Source organism: Simochromis diagramma, unplaced genomic scaffold (genome assembly GCF_900408965.1).
Source record: "Simochromis diagramma unplaced genomic scaffold, fSimDia1.1 OVJJ01000603.1, whole genome shotgun sequence".
NCBI classification, from domain to species: domain Eukaryota; kingdom Metazoa; phylum Chordata; class Actinopteri; order Cichliformes; family Cichlidae; genus Simochromis; species Simochromis diagramma.
In genome coordinates this window covers 16,943,437-16,967,105 of record NW_024387414.1, presented here as the reverse complement: position 1 = coordinate 16,967,105, position 23,669 = coordinate 16,943,437, and the positions used below count along the sequence as shown (strand labels likewise).

General features: G+C 39.7%; 2 protein-coding genes and 1 pseudogene across 4 annotated transcripts; 2 read left to right on the top strand and 1 right to left on the bottom strand.

Moving 5' to 3' along the window:
- Nucleotides 1-799: 799 nt before the first annotated feature.
- Nucleotides 800-3,874, bottom strand: LOC120721478 (annotated as a pseudogene).
- A 3,370-nt stretch (nt 3,875-7,244) lies between these two features.
- On the top strand, nt 7,245-13,703 carry LOC120721479 (transcription factor E2F5-like). Of its 2 annotated transcripts, none has more exons than XM_040011851.1 (10): nt 7,245-7,466; nt 7,888-8,054; nt 10,034-10,143; nt 10,254-10,409; nt 11,348-11,391; nt 11,562-11,626; nt 11,728-11,938; nt 12,365-12,412; nt 12,497-12,541; nt 12,675-13,703. In XM_040011851.1, exons 2-10 carry the CDS (start codon nt 7,896-7,898, stop codon nt 12,758-12,760), a joined length of 924 nt encoding a protein of 307 aa, XP_039867785.1. In that variant the 5' UTR covers nt 7,245-7,466; nt 7,888-7,895; the 3' UTR covers nt 12,761-13,703. The 2 variants fall into 2 exon arrangements, with proteins under 2 accessions (XP_039867785.1, XP_039867784.1); XM_040011850.1 differs by having other exon boundaries at nt 7,246-7,466; nt 7,891-8,054; nt 12,675-13,702.
- Nucleotides 13,704-15,476: 1,773 nt separating this feature from the next.
- On the top strand, nt 15,477-23,031 carry LOC120720902 (dynein regulatory complex subunit 4-like). Of its 2 annotated transcripts, none has more exons than XM_040010753.1 (12): nt 15,477-15,601; nt 15,901-15,996; nt 16,914-17,111; nt 17,874-18,068; nt 19,892-19,946; nt 20,063-20,265; nt 20,570-20,725; nt 20,856-20,936; nt 21,015-21,224; nt 21,998-22,063; nt 22,144-22,274; nt 22,555-23,031. In XM_040010753.1, the coding sequence occupies exons 1-11, from the start codon at nt 15,599-15,601 to the stop codon at nt 22,228-22,230; spliced, it is 1,350 nt and encodes a 449-aa protein (XP_039866687.1). In that variant the 5' UTR covers nt 15,477-15,598; the 3' UTR covers nt 22,231-22,274; nt 22,555-23,031. The 2 variants fall into 2 exon arrangements, with proteins under 2 accessions (XP_039866687.1, XP_039866688.1); XM_040010754.1 differs by having other exon boundaries at nt 15,527-15,601; nt 15,877-15,996.
- The last annotated feature ends 638 nt before the right edge of the window (nt 23,032-23,669 follow it).

The window sequence follows — 23,669 nt, the reverse complement described above, 5'->3', positions numbered from 1 at the left end:
CTGCAACAAATACATACTTATCATCACGGAAATCACACCATGCTAATTACAATCATACTCTGCATTCAGTCATTAGTTATTCATTTGTGCTTTTTTTGTCCCGTCTTCCTCCCCTCACCCCCATCGGTAGCGTCAGCTGGCCGCCCCTCCCCGACCTGGTTCTGCTGGAGGTTTCTTCCTGTTAAAAGGGAGTTTTTCTTCCCACTGTCACCAAGTCCTTGCTAACAGGGGGTTGTCTCACTGTTTAGGTTTGTCTATTATTTTAGGGTCTTTACCTTACAAAAGAAAGTACAACAACAGGAGGCTGTTGCCTGATTTGGTGCTATATATAACGGATCTGAAGTGAACTGAACTAAGATAATGCTTTAAATGCGAGGGCCCTGGAAAGTTATACTGCCTTTGAAAGGTGTAGATTTCTTAAAAAGTGAAACTTAATCTTCATTTCGCCTTCCATCAACACCACCGTCCACACCAGGATTTATTTGAACTTGCTGTATTGGCAGAAATGCTGATATATGTGAGGATGTATACATATAGAAGCCTCAGTGTCTGAGTTTATTGTTATATTATTATTATTATTATGAGGAACAGCCCACCATTAGAGAGCCACAGTCATGTGTTTACACACTTTCTGGAAATCCAATAAACTTCACTTCTCAAATATCACTGTGTGTGTCTCCTATATGATATATTAACTGACATTTTTTATTGTAACAACCAACGATTTATACAGGAAATGATGACTATTAACAAGGTTGCCCAAACTTTCGCATCCCACTGTATTCAGTAAAACTGCAACAAAGAGGACTTGAGGTGCACACATAACATTATTTATCACCAATTTTGGAATAACCAGAAGATTTCATTATTTGCCGTACCTGCAGATATCCCAAGGAGGCAGGATAGCTGGAATGTGCAACGCTTTCCTCACGTCACCTCTGTTCAGCCAGTTCATCTGGGCTGTGCTGTTGATGCAGGGTGGGACTTCACCCAGAGTGGTGGAGGAACTTCTCTGTGCTGAAAACTTCAATAAACACTATCATTAAAACCCAGGACAAGTGAAGGACAGATATGGAGTGCACGAAAACTTGTTTTTGGAGGGTTACCTTGTGTGTATGTGGGTGATTCCTGTAGTTCCTAAACAGAAGACTCATGGTCCTCTCATAGACTCTACTGGATCTTCTCTGACCTTCACAATCCAAGTAAAGGGCGTACTCATTAAGTCCACTATTATAGACGAGACCAAAGGCCATGTTTACCTGGAAAGGAGACAAAGTAGTATATGTCTGAAAGACTTAAGTCAACATGAGAAATTCCCAGTTGATTAAGGCAACAGTGAACATGTTACCAGTATTGTGCATGTCTCAGAACTGGAGTTGTAGAAATTGCAGGTCCCATCCTTACAGCAATTTATGTTCAGGTCACGCCACAAACTGCACAAGAAACAGCTCTGCATCAGCTCTGTGCAAATGATCTCTTAACTTGAAAGCAGATTACTTCTGTCATATTTTTATATGAAGAATGATATTAAAATGTAAAAATGATATGCTTCCCAGCTCCTGACTTTAATAGGAAAAACAATCTAAGTGATCAGATATTTTTTTATGTAGCAACTCAAGAGAATTCATCTCATGTGTAATGGAGCATGCAAACAATAAACACCATTTCTTTTTAAAGCCATTCCTTCATAATAAAAACAAGAAGCCTTGGCAAAACTTACTCTTCTCCAAAGAGGCCGTGGTAGTAACCAAAGTAGATCATGACTGGTCATTGAGATTAAAGCTGCTGAGGCCGTTTCCCACTGCAAAGCCCTGGGAAACAAGAAAATGCATCACTTTAAACCACATCAGTGGGCACAATATAGAGGAACGACTTCTCCTTCATCATGAAACTACATTAGGAAATGAGGCAGATGAAGTGTCTCACTTTAAAGTTTATTTTGGCTTTTCCTGTGGCCACAAGGAGGCTGAGTGTTGGCGCATAAATTCCACCGTAGCTCTCCCCGAAGATGAAGAACTTGTTCTGACTGAAGTTTGGGAACTTGGAGAAGAAATTCTGCAGGGCTTTGTAATTATCTTGGGCAACCTATGATAAACATTTCACATGTTTTTACATTTCACAATCACTTTTTCTTCCTTTGTAAAAAAATCTGCATTGGTTATTTAACACATTGAACTCACCTGGTCATCATCAGTTGCATATTTCTCATCATCAGAGTAGGAATATCCCACACCTACAGGAGACTCGACATACAGCACATTGGCAATCTTGTTCCAGCTGAATTTGTTCTCGTACAGCGTAGCCCCATCATCATTTACCTGAAAATCAGAGTCAAGACTTTTCTATTGAAATCCACTTTACTCAGTGCACGAGTGTAGTTATGCACACAGTGAGCAAACTCACATGAAATGGTCCATTCTCTGAGAGGAACCCATCCAGCGAGCTGCAGCCAGGGCCTCCGTTCAACCAGAGCACCAGAGGGTCTTTGACTGGGTCCCTCTGAGAAGTTACAAACCTGCAGGAAATCAGGACACAAGCTATCACAAACTCAAAGTTACTCTTTCCAACTAACTAGATAATCTCTTGTGAATAGTGAAAGCAGATCTGCAGGCAAGAACGAGTATAATAAGGACCAATTGCTCCAATGCACTGTAACCTCAGAGCCAATACAATAATTGAGCTCAGAAAACCTTTGACACCACTCACACACCAGATAAGACCCAAGCTAGAACCACAAGGACAGTTTTGTTTGTCTGCATCAAAACCCGTCATCTAAAGCTTTCCTTGAAGTTCCTCAGTGATTTGGTGTTTAAGTTCAAGAAACCTGCTCAACTGGTTTGTCTTTCTGATTCAGGATAACACAAGGTGCTGCTGCAAACATGAAGTCATGTTTACCAGGCTTACATGAACTATGTAAGGAAACGCATCATGTGGACAAAAGCAACAGAAGCATTTAGGTGTACCGCTTAGTTATTGAATCCAATAATGTAATGGGATTGTTTTATGGGATTGTTGTGGGGCCCTTTAGTTCCAGTGAAGGAAAACTGTAATGCTTCAGCATTCCAAGACATTTTAGACAACTTTGTAGGCACAGTTTGGTGAAGGGATGGACCAAAGTCCATAAAGGTAAGGCCTGCACAGAGCCCTGACCTCAACCCCACAGAGCACCTTAGGGATGACCTAGAACTGAGACAGTGAGCCAGGTCATCTCCTCCGACAACAGTGACCTTACAAAAGCTCTTCTAGATGAATGGGCAAAAATTCCCCACAGACACACTCCAAAATCCTGCAGGAAGACTGAAAGCTGTAACATACCTGCAGATGGGTTTAGGGGAAAAGTATATATAGGCTTATTATGTAGGTGGCCCAGTACTTTTGTCCATATACACTCAGGGGTAATTAATAGACTCTGTGTTAGTGGGAAGAACGTGAAGGATGTACTTAGTTGTAATTAATATTATTATAAAAGCTGATTATGAGCCGATTCTTTTCCTTTTTTTTTTTTTTTTTTACATTCGGGCTCTAAACTGAAAATTTAATCCGGCTCCCGTTGCAGATAATTAGTATAAGAGGTAAAAGCTCACAGAAACCACTGCGGTGTGGGCAACTTGTCATGCTCTGACGACGTTTCTGGCGCATTTACCACCGGTTCTTACCAGTAATGGAGAAACTTTCCAGGCCGTGCCTGCAGGTATCCTGACCACTGTCGGTAGTTCGGTTTGAACGTCATTCCGGGCAAGTGCGTCACTTCGTCCGGATTGTACTCAGCCCGCGAGCCGAGCGGAAACACGGCCAGCAAACACAGCAGCAGACCTCCACCGAGCATGGCTGAAGCCCGGGTCACGTCTCAAACACAAACGAACCCCGAAAATAAATCCCTGCGCTTGGCGAGGAAAGAGGAAGAAGAAGCGTTCACTTCAACTTCCTCGATTACAGCTCCGCGTGAAACTGAACGTCATATGACCGGCGGGGTGGGTCACATGACTCACATGGCGCTGTCGAACACAAATATTGAAGTTTAGAAACAGGTGTGAAGAATTTAAATGACAGTTGTTGGTTGTTGTTTTTTTGTTTTTTTTTTAAGTTTTTAGTTTCGTTTTCAGTTTTACTCTTTATTGTTGAAAAACTAAACTAACTTTTAGTTTTTAGTAGTTTTACTGCTAGCTTTTTCTTTGTTAATTTTTTGTAAATAAAGGACATTCTCTATTTTTCAGAGTAGTTATAATAATAAAAATGTAGCTTTTTGAATGCAGTAGACATCCCAAATACGCCTAAGTATGACAAATCTCACAAGGGCTGAAACGATTCCTTGTTACCTTAATTTTGTTATATTTACTTTTAGTAGCATTGTTATAAAATATAATCCAAGTGCCTATTTGCTAAGTACATATTAAAGTGTAATATTAAAGGCCAGCTTTGAGGGTTTATACACTGTGTTTTAGGTCATTAGACTGCTTGGCGACATGAAATTGTGATAAACAGGATCTTTAGTGCAGACTTTCCAGAGAGTCTCGCTCATGTTTGTGCTGATAGATGATAACAACAGGAGACGACCTTCGGGCCGTGAGTGCCAGACGTGGGGAGAGGGGCTGTAGAGTATATTACACTCATCCTGTTGGTAATGCATTAGATTTTGTAGGAGGCTTCGCGCTGTGCACATCTCCCTCCCGGAAGGTTTTGTTGAATAAAGTATATATTTTGAATACACTGAGTTTGTGTCTTCTCTATCAAGCCTGAGGACAAAAGAATCGGGTCGATAGTACTCAATATCCAAAGCAACAACGGTGACAACAAAAGACAGTTGAGGAGCTGGTGAAGACGAGTGTCAGGGGTGCTTTGTGTGGACAGAAGAGTGAGAGGGGAGGTTTATGGGATATTAGTGAGGTCTGCAGTGATGTATGGTGTGGTTTTGTACTGCCATAAAGACAGGAGGCTGAACTGGAGGTGGCAGTGTTGATGATGCTTAGATGTTCATTGGGAGTGGCCAAGATGAACAAGATTAGAAAAAAATGAGTACATCAGAGGGATGTTGAATATAGAGGTGCCAGGCAGGAGGAAAACAGGAACACCTCAGAGAAGATTTGTGGATATCGTAAAGGAGGACATGCAGAGGGTTGGTGTGACAGAAGAGGATGGCAGAGGAGGCAGATGATCATCTGTGGTGACCCCAAAAGGAAGCAGCTGAAAGAAGAAGAGGAAAGATGCTGGTAAAAGTGGAAGTTCAATTAAGTTAAAGCTTTTAAACCCAGAGTATGGGACACAGTGTGACCAGTTTAGTGGTGGTGACTTTTGCACATGCAGTTTTTATTTTTGTTGTATCAAAATGCTTCAAAAATAACTACCGTACTCAGATAAGTGCCTGGGGCCATTTTAGGATGGTAGAAATAGAGTAGATGAGTTAAATGACAACTCTCTGCCAAAGGATTCCCAGCAGAGACATTTTGGGTGACCAAATTGAAATTTACTCCCAAGGCTTAAAAGCTGCGGTGCGGGGTTCTGCAAATTAGAGCTGATCAAAATGTAGAACATGGCCGTAGTACTAAAGGGGTACAAGGGAATTCTGTGCAGTTCCTGATAACAGTCTCTAATCCGAAAACAGTCCTAGTGGGACATCTGATCCCTCTAATGACAAGGAGCATGACCAGGTTTCTGGATTTTAGCACTACTATATCTCCCATGACTCTGTTCAAAACGTTTTTATCATTCTCAAATTGCAAATCTGGGTTTATCTATGTAACACAATATTATTATCCAGTAAATAATTGTAAATAATTATTTCCTGAATATAATGACTTATTTACTCATAAAAATGTAAATAATATACATTTATATACATTTATATGGACCGGTGTTGATGACATGAAGCTGGCTGTAGTTACAAAGTCAAGGTCAGGTTCCAATCACTGAATATAAATTGCTGTTTTTAACATAAAAATGCAAATACATACAACACATTTGCATTTCCACTAATACCAATTTTAATTACCAGATGTTTTTTCAGGCTTTATTAAAAAATAAATATTAAAAATGTTAATACAAATTTTTTTTCTTTTTATCAGACTGGAGTGTGACAACGAATGGGTTTGCACCCGTCTGCAGCCACTTTAAACAACCACTTCAGAATCTTTGTCAAAGGTTTTTTTTTAAATAAGTCTTTAAATTACTGAGAATATCTTTTTATCATATGATCATATTACTTACAGCACATATGTATAAAGATCGCTTGACTACAATAATTTTTCTTCTTGTCAACATACCTTTAATAAAGCAACAGCAAGTATAAACATTACTTTACATCCATCCATCCATCCATTCGCTTCCGCTTATCCTTTTCAGGGTCGCGGGGGGCGCTGGAGCCTATCCCAGCTGTCATGGGGCGAGAGGCGGGGTACACCCTGGACAGGTCGCCAGTCTGTTGCAGGGCCAACACACAGAGACAGACAACCATTCACACTCACTTTCACTCACATATTCACACCTAGTGGCAATTTATGCAATTAACCTATCCCCACAAGCTGCATGTCTTTGGACGGTGGGAGGAAGCCGGAGTACCCGGAGGGAACCCACGCAAACACGGGGAGAACATGCAAACTCCACACAGAAAGACCCCGGCCTGATGGTGGAATTGAACTCAGGACCTTCTTGCTGTGCGGCAACAGTGCTAACCACCGTGCCACCGTGCTGCCCACATTACTTTACAGTACTTAATAATTATCTATAACCTCTATATATGATTTTGCTGCAGATTTAAAGATAAATCATTTACAGGCTTGTGATGAATTGTGTGCAGCATGTCGCGCGTATATAGCACATTAATATGCATAGATGATAAGTTTTCATATGCTTTACTCAATATAAAATACAATTTTAAAGATTTAAATAAATTGATATTCAGCAAACGTTCACTTATTGTTACTTATTATGTGCTTATTTTCCATGAAATGTTACAGACATCTTTTCCATTATGCTAGCGTAATGTCCACATTGTTGCTGTGTTGCTTGTAAATTTTATCTTTAAATGAAAATAAAGAAATTTGCTAAATGAAAACACGTTTTTGAAAACAAAAACAAAAACAATCTAATTTTTACACTCTTTTTCACACGAGGATAAAGTCGCAGAAAACCTATTTTTGTCAGTGATTCACAGGTTTTGGATGTCCGACCAGACTGAAATTTTAATGTGAGTTGATTTTATTTTGGTTGGTCGAATGGTTAGGTTTTATTGTGAAGGCAGGTAAATGCAGCTACCGGAAAGCTCCGCGCCTAAACAGTTGGGAGTGGACTGTTAGTAGAGTTAGCGCGGTGCTGTTTACCATGTAAATACTGTGTTTACATTAGAGGTTAAGAACGGATATATTTACTTGTCCGCCAAAACCTTTGTCTCAGTTTAAACACTGAAATCGGCTGTCGTTGTTGGGCTTGCTAACGTTAGCGACTCTACGCTGCTACTTCCTCCAGCCATCAAGGTAAACACAATTGTTTTGTCTTACGCTCGTCGCTTTTTGTGTTCGTGTGGAAGTGATCTTTAGAAAAACTAAAGGGTTTTACCAGTTTGCAGCATAAACGAAATCTCCTAAACAGCTACTTTCGAGTGAAAAGCTAAACATCTTTTTGCATTTCCGATACAGTCTTTTCATAATAAATCAGCCCCAGGTAGCACTTATGGTGAAGGTGAATGCAAATCGAAAGAGCTCGACATTATTGATTAGCCAAAGCGCTTATTAGACAGATATACCTGAAAACCCGACAAAGCAACGGCAGAGAGCATACACAGAAAACACTGAGAATATTTTATTTCGAAGGGAACTCTGCAGCTGTGTGAGGCGGGCTCATTCAAAGATCAGAGAGGCCCCATCTCGGGTTCATTTGTTTTGTGTTCCTGCCCAGCAGTAGCTATGGATCCTGAAGATAGCCCACACAGTCCGGACGAAGACACCAGCATGCCAGAACAACACCCCAAATACAAGAGGAGTCAGAGGAGTCTTCATGTGCTCACCACGAAGTTTGTCCAGTTACTGCAAGAGTCTAAAAGCGGCGAGCTGGACCTGAGAGACGTAAGTGAGCCCACACAATACAGTAAACACCTAGGCCAGCATGTTGCATCAAATTATACGTGTGTGTTGTACAGTATTTTATAGCTTTGAAACTTTAGATTTGTGCTACTTTATACTGCATGCCTGCCATTTTTAAACTTCAGGCCTCCGTGGCCTAGTTTTCCTTTGTGTTTTCATTACTTCATTTTGGTCCTCAGAGGATTTACTGGTTGACCTGATCCTTCATCAAGAGCTTCAGGAACACAGAGTACATAAATGAAGGGAGCAATACTTCAGTTTACTTTTTAAATGTAAACACAGTGGGTCTCAAAATCGAAAGATGTGCATATTTAATAAAATTATTCTCTGAGTCATCTGGATACTTTTGATTTTGTTTTATTCCGATTATGCTATCTTTCTTTTTGTGGTACAACTTGATATTTTTTCAATCCAGGATGAAAACAGCATTTTCTCCATTTTTGTGACTGAAAATTTGAAGTTAAAGATGTTCAGCATGTTTTACTTTACATGTGATGATTTGGGATAGAATGACTCTTGTCCTGTAGGTTATAGACTTTTAAAATTTTAGATTAATATATCATTATATTTTTAAAATCTTATAAGAATAATTTCAGTTAACTGATTAAAAAGAAGAAGAAAGTATTTCTTATAAATAAATACTTGATGAACAGAGGCGGTGGCTTACGATACCAACTGTCTGCCATCTATAATCCAGTTTTGAGATCCCGTCCCGTACGCCTTAACGGCCACTCACATCCTGGGCCATCTGACCTCAGGAAATCACATGATGGGGTGGAGCCAAGTTTCACAATGAGCCCACCCGAAACCGTGGCTGATTGTCACCCACACCCGCTTTCACACCTTGGCTCATGTGATTAGGTAGAGGATCATCAGGGGGTCCTTTTGTCCCTCCTTGGGGGGGATACTCCCACAGGGTTTAAATCCGGGACTCTCCACCATTTTACCCTAGAACTGAAGAAACTTCTCAGATGAGAGGTGAAACATCTTCAAGCAACCTAAAGAAGAAGATGACAGAGAACCTTCACAGACATATTGTAAATAAATTGCAGTACCTTCAAGGCTCACAAGGGGGCGACCGGTCACACTTTAATACATACTATCATCATCTGGTTACTGTACATGCAGATCTTCTGCTTCGTATAAGTGAAGGACCACACACTGCATAACTGAATTGACACATTGTTACAGGTTAGAATGCAAACATTACATCATTCATCTAACATGCTAAATAAACATTTAAATTAGTCTGTTTGTTGCCATTTTTTTGATATACACCACTAGATCTGTCACTAATGAAGCAAACTGGATTGAAGCCAAGTTAAATAGCAATAAAAACACACTGCATCTTGAGATTCCTAAGCACGAGTTTTGCACGTATTTATTTATTTTAATTTTTGGGCTTTGTTTTGTTTGTGTTTTAGCATGCGGCAGCCCTTATTTGGCATGATCTGTGGGGCCTCGGGCTGTCCTTTCCCCATGTGTGGGTTTAGGGTTCGATTTCTTTAAAGTTCTTTAAGATGTTTTCTCTGATTTAAAGTCCATGGATTGTTCTGGCTACATTTTGGCATACATTTAAAAATTACACTTCATTTGTTAAGCAAAAGCTTTTGCTTCAGGAAATAAATAAGTGCATTAAACCCCACAAGAACAGCAGCTCGATTTTGTTAACCTTGTGAGTGTAAAAACTAAGAAGGAGTACATGCAGACTAGTGTGAAGAGACAGAGTGAGACGGAGGCAGATGATCAACTTTGTTGACCCCTAAGGAGACCAGCTGACACTACAGAACTGGAGCACATCTGGGGTGTTAGTGTAGGTCTGATGCATTGTCTTTGAATAACTGCTGTGTGTGTGTGTGTGTGTGTGTGTGTGTGTGTGTGTGTGTGTGTGTGTGTGTGTGTGTGTGTCAGACACTGAGGCTGGGGTCAAAAAAGCATCTTTTTTTTCCCTGTTGTTTCAGGCGGTCAGGGCTCTGGCTGTTGGACAGAAGAGGCGAATCTACGACATCACAAATGTACTGGAGGGCATCGGCCTGATTATGAAAATATCCAAGAGCAACGTAAAGTGGATGTGAGTTTTTAACTCTTCTCTTGTGTGCATGCACATATGTCAAGAATATGAAGCAAAACATAAATAATAGTAAAAGTTACATGTTCTCTTTTATTTTCCCCACGAATAAGAGGCCACACATTGGGAGAGAATACACAGCTATTAGCCAACAGGCTGGTGGAGTTAAAGTCTGACGTGAAGGGCTTGGAGCAAATGGAATGTGTTTTGGACCAGCAGAAACTCTGGGTCGAACAGAGCATCAAGAATATAACAGAAGACTGCAGAAAATATCCTTTTCTCTAATAACTGTTGAATTCATTGCTCAGTCATAATTTTCCCCCTAGAAGGTTGGGAGTATGTAATTGCTTCTGTTTGTTTGTTTACCTTGAAAACTAAAGGCTAGGCTGTATCTTTTTTTAAATGCTGATTTCATTTAGGTAAAAACAGGGTTGAGGTGAAGGACACACCAAATGTGAAAATGAGTTAAAACTTTTTGTGAAACCATATCAAGTAATAGATTGTGGAAGGATGGAAGTTCTCACAGCTCATAGAAGCCAAAGATTTCAGCCAATTCTGCTCCAATCATTTGGGTAAAGACAATAAAATACATCATTTAAGCATTGAATGCTTCAAGGTCAAAGGTCAGGGTCACCCGATTTAGGAAAAAGTTTTAGGTTCCATCGAATCATCTCCAAACTTTAGTGGCAATATATTAGTCATTGAGGTGCGTAAGCACTTTGTTTTTTGAGCTCTTTAAAACATTATTTTTTCAGTAAACCATTATATGACTTCACAATCACACAAATATGATTAATATACTACATTAGATTTCCATATTAACAATCCTGACAGCAGTGCAAATGATCTATGAAAACAATAGCGATGTCCTTACTGAGGATTTCCAAAAGACAAGCCGATGTCAGCATGTTGTAATAAAAACATCAAAGTTGTAGTATAGTCCGTGGGCGTGTATGTGTTTACTTCTGTTTACCACAACGTAGGAACAGAATTATGTGTATTTGTACTAAATGTTTTATGCTTCCAGCTTTAACTGAAAATGAGATATTGGATATTATTTTTAGCAGATTTGATGAGATTTAATGTGTTTCTGTGACAGATACGCTGCATTTGCATTGTGCCGTTACAGAAAATGCTGTGCAACAATCCATCACATCTCTTTTCTGAATAGCAAAATATTTTAGGTTGAACCTTAACTCAGATCAACTCTGACATATGTGAATCATGAAGACATCTGCAACTGCTTTTGTGGTGATGTATAATCCCTCTTTTCCAGCAATTACTCTTTTTTCAGTATATTTTTATATACCGGTAGTTAAAAACAAATAGAGAGTCAGTAAGCCTGAGATGGTGCTTTCTGCTCTTTGGAATAAATACATATAAATCGTGTTTTGACTTGTCTGCATCTTGTTTCTTCTCAGGCCACACACTTTTAGCCGTGCAAGCACCACCTGGCACACAGCTAGATGTCCCCATTCCCAAAGCTGTAAGTTCTGCATCACTGAAAGCGACTGTAGTTTATACTCCCGCTGCTGCCCTTAATTCAGACGGGGGTGATTTATGTGTGCTTGCATCTCCTTTGTACAGGTCCAGAACTGCCCGGCAAGGTACCAGATCCATCTGAAAAGCGCCAGAGGTCCCATAGATGTCGTCCTCCTAAACAAATGCTCCGTCAGCTCTGCTCCTGTTGTACTTCCAGTCCCACCAGCAGAAGAAATTTTACAGAGCGCCAGCTTAGCTCTGTCTGCCTGGCGAGAAGAAAACAGTAAAGTCAGTAACAAAACTGATGAATCCAAAAGTGAGTCGTTATCTTTCCTGGATACACCACTGAAAGAGAAATTAAAACTAATAAACCCTTCATTTTATAAGTTCCACGCCTTTTATTATTCATCCAACAGTTTTTTAACTTTTAAAAGGCAACAAACTGCTGTGGATGATGTTGATGATGATAGCTGACCCTGCGTGGTGGCAGACTTGGTGTTTGAAGCAACCACTTTCGATCGTGCCACAGTCTTCACTGTTTTCCCCCATGTGACTGGAATCAGTTAATTTTAAAAAAAGCACATAATATTCGAACATGAAAAAGTGGATGTAATGCTTAGTTAAATAAACTGTGTGACTAATGTTTGACAGGCTGTTCCTTCTTTCATGCTTACGCAGGCTTTACATTTAACGTATCTACATTTTCATGCTCACAGTTTGTTCAAAAAAATATTTTTTCCAGCGCCGGATCCATCGAACCAACGCCAGGACCAAACAGAGCCGCCCAGAGGTAGTGCCGGTCTTCGCTCTTAAAAACACTAAAGTCAGATAATTTTACTGTAAATTGATGTCTGGTTTGTTTTTCTTTTTGTAGGAATATTAAATACAAATCTAATCACAAAGCTCTTGTCCTCTGAAGGTAAGTACACTTTATTCATCTTTATAAAGTGATTAACCATTATTGCATATTGAATGTGGTAATTACACGTTTACATCTGCCTAACAGTTTTTTCTCCTCTGCTCCTTTTGTCTCCATCCCTCATCTAAACAAGATTACACCTGTGATCTGGACGAGAGAGAAGGCATCTGCGACCTCTTTGACATCCCCATGCTCAAAGCCTGTGGTTACATGAGCTAATGTTTTTAATTGGGTGGGATTTTAAACACTGGTTTGTGATGAAATGCATTTAATCAGAACCGTGGGACCTTGGCGAACGTGCAGCATTCTTCTTGAGCTTCCTGAAGATCCATATTTATGGTGTTTTCAGTGCTGTTGATGTAAAGTGTCCAAGAGTTTGAATTTGGAAGCAAACACCAAGGGCGTGGACAGAAAGAGCACACTCAGAGTTAAAGTATTTTCTATTCTGATTGAACTGTCAAGCATTTCAGCTTTTAAACCAGTTACTACCAGAATTTTAGGCTCCATGTAAAAGCACAACAGGTGGCCTAGAGTCACAGCAGTTAGCCCTGTTGACTCACAACAGGAAGGTCCTGGGTTTGAATTTGAATCCAGCCTTTTGTGTGGGGCGTGGATTTTTTCTGGGTATGCTGATGTCTCCCACAGTCCAAAGATATGCTAGGTTAACTGGTGACTGGTGCCTAGATTAACTGGCTAAATTAGCCACTATTATAAGTGTGAGTGTTAAACCTGTCTCTGTGTTGGCCTGATGATTGACTACCTCTCGCCTTGCTGGGACCTGTGACCATGATTTGGATAAGCTTTTTAGATGGGTGTAAGTGTACCCAGTGTTTTATCTGGAACCCAGCCCTATGTTCAAAAGTGAATATTCTCTTTTTAAATAATGATTTGTATTTAACTTTTAAGACATAACAACAATAAAATTATGCAAAAAGTTTCTTTGTATTTTCTGAAATGTGGTCCCAAACCATGACGGAGCCTCCACCGTTTTCGATGACTGAAAACTTTCACTATTGTATTTCTTTTCTAATCGCCATACATATTTATTTGAACCACAAATGTCAACTTTGGATGCATCACTCCTTACATCCTTTCGCTAATTGATTGACTGATTTCTGGTCTAGTTCTTGGACAGTTTGACGTCCCTCAGCCTTTTCTTCCCGTTTCCCTTCCTTAATATGTCATTAAAACTATTCCTGATTAGTAGATCAGTAGGTCAATCAACTGAAGCTCTAGATGCATCTGTCAGGTCTATCCTGAATTTTTTTATTTTTTTCCTTTTTCTTAATGACAGGGCTTTCAGATGCTGTAGACAGTGTTTGTTTGTTTTTAAATATTTTTATTAATGCCTCTTATTTATTTTCACCTCCACTTGTCCACTTTTTACTCATTTTTTAAGAACATACTGCAAAGATATGAGTCTTCAGCTAATAGTTCTTTGAGAATCACCTCTGTGCAAAAATACAATTTTTTTTTTTTTTATGTCTGTGAAATTGTTATCTTTAAAAAAAAAAATTGTAGCGCCAACTAAAGAAAACCCCCCAAAAGCATCTAACAAAGGGTACCTTTATTGTCTTTCATAGGCTGGTGTGATTTAACAAATAAGCAAAAGCAAATATTCTGAAAATGAGTGGAATAGCAGCCAAAGGAACATTTTGAAACAACTTCAGAAAGTCTGGAGAACTACTGCTCCAGACAACCATGAACTATAGCCTCAGATTACAATATGTGTGAAATGTCGCTCAGATGAAATTTTACTCAGGTCTAAAGTATTAGTTTACGATATTGCTTGATTTTAAAACACCCGCATCATAACAAACATGTGAATAACAGGCCTAAAGCTGTACAACTACACTCACATCTCTGATACTGTACTTTCTCTAAATACATCCACGACATGGCAGTGCTTTGAGCTAAATGTTGGTGTCCTAATATTTTGAAGTTAAACAGGTATATGTTTATTAAATACTGGTATGCCAACATTTGCCTATTAGCCTAGAAGAACAACTGAAACTGATGGGAATGCTGTTCCTCTTGTATGTGTTTAGTGATAAAGCTTTATGAATCTTGATGGGAGCAGCTGGGATAACCTGCACTGAGACATCTAATCTACTGGGGACAATGAAAGATCTGCATACTCTCATCACAATCTAAGCAGAGTTTAATATTTTAGTCTGGACCAAAGTGGCCTCAGTAGAGCCATGCTATTAGCAAAGCACTGTTGATTTAGCACTTAACCTTTGCTTACTATTTCTTGTCAATACTGTTTCACTTTCTAAACAAATTGTGTGGTATACAGTTAAATTTCTAAATATTCTATTTTCAAAGGCCAGCTCAACTATCAGTTGGCAGCACTTATGCCCATCAGATCAATTTGCTTTTAAGGAAATTATCTGGCAGGCTAAAAGGATAAATCTTTCCCCCAAAATAAGCAGGAGCAGAATATAAACTTATCTTTAATACTTGGTTCATATATGGAATATTTTTAAAGGACTTTTGGAGGGTTTTTAAAAAAAAAAAAAAAAGTATTATCGGCTCTATTCCCATAGGTGACTGGATCAGGAGTGATAATAGTCTCTTCCTTTCTGCTGAAAAGCATGCTAAAATCTTTCAAGTAGGACGTCACCACTCCGCAGCAGTTGTGAAACCTCTCCAGTTACCCACCTTAACTTCTAATAAGTTGATTTCACTGGTTACATGAAAAGAACTGCATTCAAACCTGAAGCTCTATCACCGGCTTTAAAAGCACTGAAATATTTAATGAAAGATACGCACACTCGTAAACGCTGATGTTCATTTTTTTCCCCTTGTTTAGTGCTTATGAGTATGTGCCTGTTTTGTGTGCAACAGACTCAGTAGAATTACCTGATAATTGTTAACCAATCATCCTGCTTGAAGAACCCTTCCTGTCCCATTTGATTGGTTTTCCGTCTGTAGATTCCGCCTCCTCAGCAGGTTTGTGTTTATGTTGCTATAACAACACTAGTACTTACTGAGTGTGCTGCTCTTTTCGCAACAAACCGAACATTTCTTCGCGTAATTTGAGCAGCGTACAAGATGGTGAGCATTAAATAATTAAGAAACAAGTGCTTTATCTGTAGTAAATAACCAGCTTTATCTTTTATGCCGCTAGCAGCTGGGCGTGTGTATAAATGTAGCTTACTTTTGTATACTTCTCATTGCTAATTAAAAAACACACTCAAGGTTACCACCAATGACTATAGAAAACTTTTTCTTTTATAAATATAAAAGGATACATGGATCGATACATATATACTTTTATCTTTTATGCAGTCATTGGTTGCTAACCAGAAAGCAGTTTTAACTTTAAACAGCTGTGCTGACTCTTTCCCCCCCAGCCACCCAAAAAGAAAAGTGCAGATAAAAAACCAGCAAATCCAAGGACCCCCACGCTGATAAATGGCCTCACCAAGGATGAGATGTCCAAGGAGCAGGTCAGAGCTGAAGAGTGATAGAATGTGTCTGAATGTGTATAAATGTGTATTTTAAGTCAGGAGGAAGCAAATAGGAACCTGTTCAAAGTGATCTGTGCATTGAGAGGGGTAGCACATAAAGCTGAGGCACAACATTTAAATAACACTCAATGCCAGTGAGATTGCCATATCTTGGCTCCTAACACGGATCAAGCTCTGTAAACACTCCATTGGAATATTTTAATTAGAGCCTCCCTGCCTGCAAAAAGGCGTCATGATGCAGATAATGCAATTCAGATTTTTTTCTAACTTTGTAATGTGCCAAGCTTTCCCTGAAGACTTTTAAGATGCATAAATCCATGGAAGTACCAAAAAAAAAGCAAAAACAACAAAAACAAAACATGGATATGGTAAAAGTTTACATGTACTCGTCATGGACATGGATGTTATAGCATTTTGGGGCTTTTAAAGATTTCTTTGAACTGCTGTTTCTCCAGGGTGGAATGATTGTACACGCTATATCTTTAATGAATTAGAAAAACAACAAAAAAACAAAACCAAGATTGTGTGTGTGTGTGTGTGTGTGCAAGTTTGAATTAATTTGGGATTTTTTCTAATTCACACTCCTCCAAGTTAATGGGCCTTGGCCTTATCAAGTTAAGATACATTGTAGAACATGTAGGATCACTTATAAGACTTATGTGACTGTATGTGTATATATTTGAGCTGGTATGTAAACTTTTGATCCTTTGTAGGTTAGAGAAAAGCAAGAAAGAAATCACCAAATTACCATGATATTGATGCCCATGATGAGTGTATGGAAATTGGAGAGTGATTTTCTCAGACTCTCCTAAAGCGTGAAAAAAAGTGACAATATGTTGCAGTCATTTGGTTTGTCGAGCACATAAAAACTACAGTCACATCTTTCTGTGTTTCAGCTGGAGGAGCACATTATGCGTCTTCGAGAGGAACTGGATAGAGAGCGGGAAGAGAGAAACTACTTTCAGTTGGAGAGGGACAAGATCCACAGCTTTTGGGAAATCACAGTTAGAAAACAGAAGGAGGTTGACTCTGAGCTGCAAAAGGTAGAAAAGGATGTAGAAGAAAATGAGGCCCGTCACCAATTAGACGTTAAGGTAAGATTTTACTGATTTTAGAATATTAAAAAATAGATAGCTCTTCCATTTTGAAGGCTGGTCAGATGGAGTCAGGTGATGCTGAAGTCCCAAATCGTGTTCTTAAATTTAGTAAAACATTTCAAGAAACCTAAATCAGGACAAGTTTCTTATGCTAATATTTTAAGGTTTTTAGTAAAACCAGGATATGTGGTTCAGTGTTTACAGGTTATTCTAGGATATATGTAGGAATCTGTTTATGGAGATTTGCTTATTAATGGCTACTGATAAATTTAAGGTACAGATGTCTTTATTTTCTATGCCGCTAGCATAAAATATAAAGATGGGTAACCGAGAGGGCTGTGGTGTTAATATTAAGTTGTCTATGAGGTTTGGCCAGAGATTGTAATCTAACTCAGCGGTCGCCAACCTTTTTTGCGCCACGGACTGGTTTATATCCGACAATATTTTCACGGACCGGCCTTTAAGGTGTCGTGGATAAATACAACAAAATAAAACCAGTACCGGTACCAAAAATGATAGAAACGATAAAAAAATAACGATAAAAACCCTGAAAACCATAAATTTCACACCCGAGCCTCAACTCTCATGGCCGGTCCGTGGCCCGGGGGTTGGAGACCGCTGATCTAACTTGAATAGGTACCAAGTCAGGGGTTTGGGTTAGGGCTAAAAGATGGTGGATGATACCAACTGCAAGGCAACGTGTTTTAGGAATACTGGATTTCCATATGAACGCTCACATGTGATTGTTTTTCCCACCAGGTGTACAAGCAGAAGATCAAGCACCTCCAGCATGAACACCTGAATGATATCGCTGAACTGAATGCAGATTCTTTGGCGTCCAATGAACTGATGGAGAAAGAGCAAGAGCACCTAGAGGAAGAGCTTCATAAGACAATTACGCGGGTGGACATCCAAGAGATCAACTTTAAACACACCAAGAAGGAACTTGAACTGGTTTGTAGTACAAAACATACATTTCCCTTTACCTTAATCATATTCGTAGTGTTGCCGGGGTGCTCTAGAAAGATACTCTGCCACTTGTTCCACTTTTGAGGAAAAAATCCTTCATGTTTCTGTATTTAAGTAGATTTTTGCTTCCACCCACACCCACGACCACAAGCTGTGAGAAATGACCGAAACACTGAGACTGTGGACACAAGCAGTGGTAAATGAGCATCCTCTGAAGGATGTCTGATCTCAGCATTAGAGAGAGGGTGAGGGCCTCAGTCATTCAGGAGGTGCTCAGGGTAGAGCTGCTGCCCCTCTACATCAAACGAAATCAGGTGGGGTGGTTCAGGCTTCTGACATAAGTTAGGTGTTTGGGGCATGTCCTGCTGAGCGGAGAGAGCATTCGCTGGAGAGATCACATCTCATGGCTGGCCTTGGAACACCTCAGAGGAGCTGGAGGAAGTGGCTGTGGAGAGGAAGGTGTGGCCATCTCTGCTTAGACTGTTACTCCCATGACTTGGACACAGAAGAGGGTAGAACCTGGATGGATGGCTTAATTCACACACCACTGCATTTGGCTTTGCGGCATGTGGTCGCTGCTCAACCACCGAGCTAAACCAGTGTCCAAAAGCATAGCATTTTTTAACAATGCTTTTATTGTGAAACATTGTTAGGAACTTTATTGGTGAACTCACTAGAAATGAAATACAAGAAAACTCAGACTAGGTAGAAACCAGGAACTTACTAGGAACCTATGACAGTTACATAGAACAGAGTGAGCACGTGACAAAGGACAAGGGGAGACTACCACAATAAATATACAGACAAATAATGAGAGGATATGAAACCTTAATTTTTTGTGATTTTTTTTTATTATTACAACTTGCTGACATCAGCCTGCTTTGACCCATGACCTTGAACCATTAAATACTAAAATAGTGTACTTTATGATCTTTACCCATATGAATCAGTTGAAATCTTTGGCTCTATGAGCTGTAAGAACTTGAGATATTTTGATTTTGCAAAACTTTATGGTGTCATTGTGATGTCGTAGGGTGTCGTATTAAAAAAAGTGCGTGTCGTACACCTTTCATATGATAGATTATGGTTTCTTGATTTTTTTTTCCCGAGGTCAACTTTGACCTTGGTTGCTAACACGTACTCATGTCCCCCAATACCTAGTATCATGTTGTGAAGTTTGATAATCCACAAAAAACTGTAGATAATATAAAGTTTTTACTGATTTTCATAAATGTGCCATGACCTTGACCTGGTTTTCATCAAAATGAAATCAGCTTCAGCTGTTATTGATTTCCAAGATATCATTTATCTAAAAATGATATCTTGAAAACTGTGCATGCTAGACTGCTTACAAGCACAGACAAACAGTATGGATTGTATACTTCCTCCTGTGGGGAGAACAAGGACTAAACTAGAACATAACCTAAGAATAAGATGGACTAGAAGGCAAAGAACAAACAGAGACTGTAAGTAAATAAATAAACGAGGATAAGGGGAAAAATCACTAATGTTTATCAGAAGAGCAAAATTTGGTCAAAATTGATCCTCAAACAAAAAAGAATCACAAGTATGTGAATTCATAAAGTGTGGCTTCCATGAACTGTAAGAACTTGACCACAAATTTGTTCTTGTGGTCTTTTAAGGCTGATTAATTAGTGTAAAATCCTCACTGTGGTTTAACCGTGGGCATAGCTGTTATCTGTTGTTGCACCTCACCTCAGTACTGTATTACATAGCTCTGCACGTCTGACCCTGATATACTTCAGCTTGCAAGAATAAACACTCCTAACTGGTTGTTATCTTAACAGAAACATGGTGAAGAACTGACCACAAGGAGCGACCACCTGGAGAAACAGCTTGCAGGTAAAAAACAACAAAAACACTACCCAAAAATAAAAACCGCATTCTGAGTTGAATTCATCGCTTCACGTTGTCAAGCACTGAACAGGAGCCATCCTTTTGTGTTACGGCTGGAGCAGAAATTACAGTGTCGTTTGAGATGAAAGTGCAGGCGCTAAAACAAGATCTGGACAACATCTGGAAAAGTGAGATCAGCGATAGCGAAAACCACTGGAACAGCCACATCGCTGCTCTTAAACAAGATCACGATGAAACCTACCGCAGCGCTGAGGAATTTGTCATTATCATGAAAACGGACACGGACACGCTCACTGAACTCAAGGTGCGATCACAAACACAAGCTTTGTTTAAACCTATAACTCACTACTGATCAGTCTTCTGTTTGTGACTACAGCTTATAATTTTTAGAACGGTTTATCTATGAAATAGCAGAACCATTAGAGGGTATCTTTAAACCGAGTGAACTGATAATTGTTTTGATATTCTGGAAAATGCAAAACAAAAGCCTCTAAATTTGAAATGGTGACTGAAATTTTATTATTTATTGTTGCTGAACAGTTTTTTCCACTAGCTTTGACCCAGATATGTCTTATTTTCACATGCAATGTTTTATTTGAATTTTCCAGGGAGAAATTAATGAAGCAAAGAAGAAACACAAGACCATGAAACTGGAGGTGGTAACTGTTTTGAAGGAGAACAAACATCTTGCTGAGCTTATCTCAAAGATCAAGGAAGAAAACGATGAAATTGCCAAGAAACTGAGACATTACTCAGGAAATAAGGTTCTTTTGGCACCTTTTTTCACAGAGTTTACTGTTGGACAGTTTCTCTTGCTTTTACCAGCATCTTCGTTGGTGTGCAGCATCGCCGTAGCCCAGTATGAGCATAATTTCTGTGCACTGCTTTTGACAGGATGTAATTGGAAACATCAAAAGAAAAAAGCTGAAAGATCTGAAAGCAGAGCATGAGGTGTTGGAACAGAAATTCAGCGAGGTAAAAACTAACAATCAGCTCCATTCATGTGTAGTTGCACACGTTTTATGTGAATGTTTTTGTATGTTTGCTGCACAGCTCCAACTGGAAAGGGATGAACTTCGCAAGGCTTTCACTGAGATTGTTGAGAAGGCGCAGCATAATGGAGACATAGAGAACATGACGGTGGAAAAGAAGCTGCAGGCTCTGACAGAGAGCCTGGAGGAGACGGAGGCTCAGCTCAGTGCGGTGCTTTCAGCCTCCAACATGGACCAAACAGCCCTCAGCAGGGTCATAAAGAAAACTGAGGTAGTGTTGTACATCTACTTCATGTTTCTTCTTCAGCAGTCATCTAAACCTTTACACTGATTTTATATACACTTACTGGCCACTTTGTTAGATACACTAGTTCAACTGCGTATTTACGCAAATATCTAATCAGCCAGTGACATGGTAGCAAGCTGGTGGTGAGGTAATGGTGTGTTTGTGTGTGTGTGGTGGGGGGATTTTCTTGACCCGTCAGGACCAACTGAGCATCATTTAAACACCGCAGCCTACCAGAGTATTGTTGCTGACTGTATCCGCCCCTTTATGATCACGGTGTACCCATCTTTTGATGGTTGCGCCCAGCAGAATAACACACCATGTCACAAAGCTCAGATTATCTCAAACTGGTTTCTGGAACATGGCAATGAGTTCACTGGAGTCAAATAACCGCCACAGTCACCAGATCGCAATCCAATAAAGCACCTTTGGGGTGTGGTGGAACGGGAGAGTCACATTATGAATGTACAGCAATCGCGGGACCAAAAATCTGTGAGGAGTGTTTTCAGCACCTCGTTGAATCTGTGCCACAAGGAAATAGGAGAAAAAGCTCTGAAGGCAAAAGGTTCATCCTGGTATGCGCTTTGGGGTCCTTAGGGACTAGTAAAGCGCTATATAAATACAGGCCATTTATTTATTTGATATTAGCAAGGTGTTACCAACAAAGTGGCCTGTGAGTATATATTTTTAAGTATATTTATGGAAGTGTCATGTTTTTATAAGAACATTAAAGAAGCTCTCAATGTTTTTGCTTGCAGGCACATATTGACTCCAAAAATACTGCCATCAAGACCCTACAGCACAAAATAAATCAAATTTCCATGGTTAGTTGTCTATTTGTTTCCTGAAATTACTTTTAATGTATTTTATAACAATAAGCACAGTGAAACTTTGTATCCTGCAGGTCCGCAAGCATTTGCTGCTGCACACTGAGGTAAAGGCAAAGGCTCTTGGTGTTCCTGTGGAAGAGCTCCTTTGTAATTCCCAATGAGAGGAATCCTCATGGTAAAAATGTGGAGCAGCACTTGGATTAAAGTGAGAAGCAAAGATTTCAAAGACTGGAACACTTATATTTCATTTACATCTTTTCTTTAATCTACCTTTAATGCTCATATGACTTTAAGTAGTAAAGAAATATAAATCAAAATTTAAAATGGGATCTCTTAATCCTGCGAAAAAAAAGAGTTGTGTTGTGTGTTGTTTTAGACTAAAGGGTATGTCATGCCTCTATCTGTAGCATCCTCTGTCACACCAACCCTCAGCATGTCCTCCTTCATGACCTCCATGAATTTTCTCTGTGGTCTTTCTCCTTTAGGCCTGCGTGTCATCTCCATATTTGACATCCTTTGTCCAGTATGTCGTCTCTAAAGGGAGCAACTGAAAGATGAAGATACTTCATTGGTCATTTGTCAGGTGTTTTTAATGACAGCCAGTAGGTGGCGCTATTCACATAATTCATCGTTGTGTCCCAGACGGTGTCATGGTCACAGAGGTTGGCCTGGCTGACGCTCTGTGTCATGGGAGCGAGACTCCTCCCAGAGGTGGGCGTGGTTACCCAAGACTCCCTGGTACACCTGTTTCTTATCAACTCCCACCTGCAGTATTTAACTACTGTTATCCCCACATTGCCAGATTGCTAAGCTATATCATGTGGCAGTGTCACTCAGGCCTCTTCCAGTAGATGTTTTGGTACTTTCCTTGTTTATCCTCTTCCATCCAGATTGGGTGTGTGAGCCTGCCTAGCTCCTGGTTTTTCCTGCCTGTTCCCCTCTGGCTTTACTGAGGAATACTCATATAAGTCTAGACCTGTGGGCAACAGGGAATTCTTATGTGAATCAACGTCAGTCTTTCTGAACGAGAACCCTGCCGAAAACTGAGCAGCTCAAGAATGCTGCAGTAACTGAACTCTATCCTGTGTAACGAGTAGACTTGACCATTAGATTGCTGACCTGTGACCTTCCCTTGAACATTATTCAACTTTAATTCCTGAACTTGCCGCAGATGTTGTTACCGTATCTTGAAGTTGTTCATTAAAATTGTTAAAATTCTTTCCATTGCTTCCTGCATTAAAGTGTTTTGTACAATCATTCAGTGGTTAAGGCTACAACGTTGCTTCACAGCAAGACGTTTCTGGGATTGCACCTCCTGGTTGACCTCAGCCCCTCTATGAAGTTCACATGTTCTTTCTTGTTTTTTCCCCCCCACTGTCCCAGTGCTTCTTTTTTTTTTTTAAATTAACTGCTGTTTAAAAATTGTCTATAAGGTGAGGGTGTGAGAGTGAGTGGATAGTGTCCATGTTGTTCCGCACTCACACCAAGACCGCTGAGATAGGCCCCATGACCATGAAATGGATAAGTGTAAAACATGTGTATATGTTTTGGGGTTTTTTTTGCATATTTTTTGAACTTGTGTAACCATATTTTAGATCAA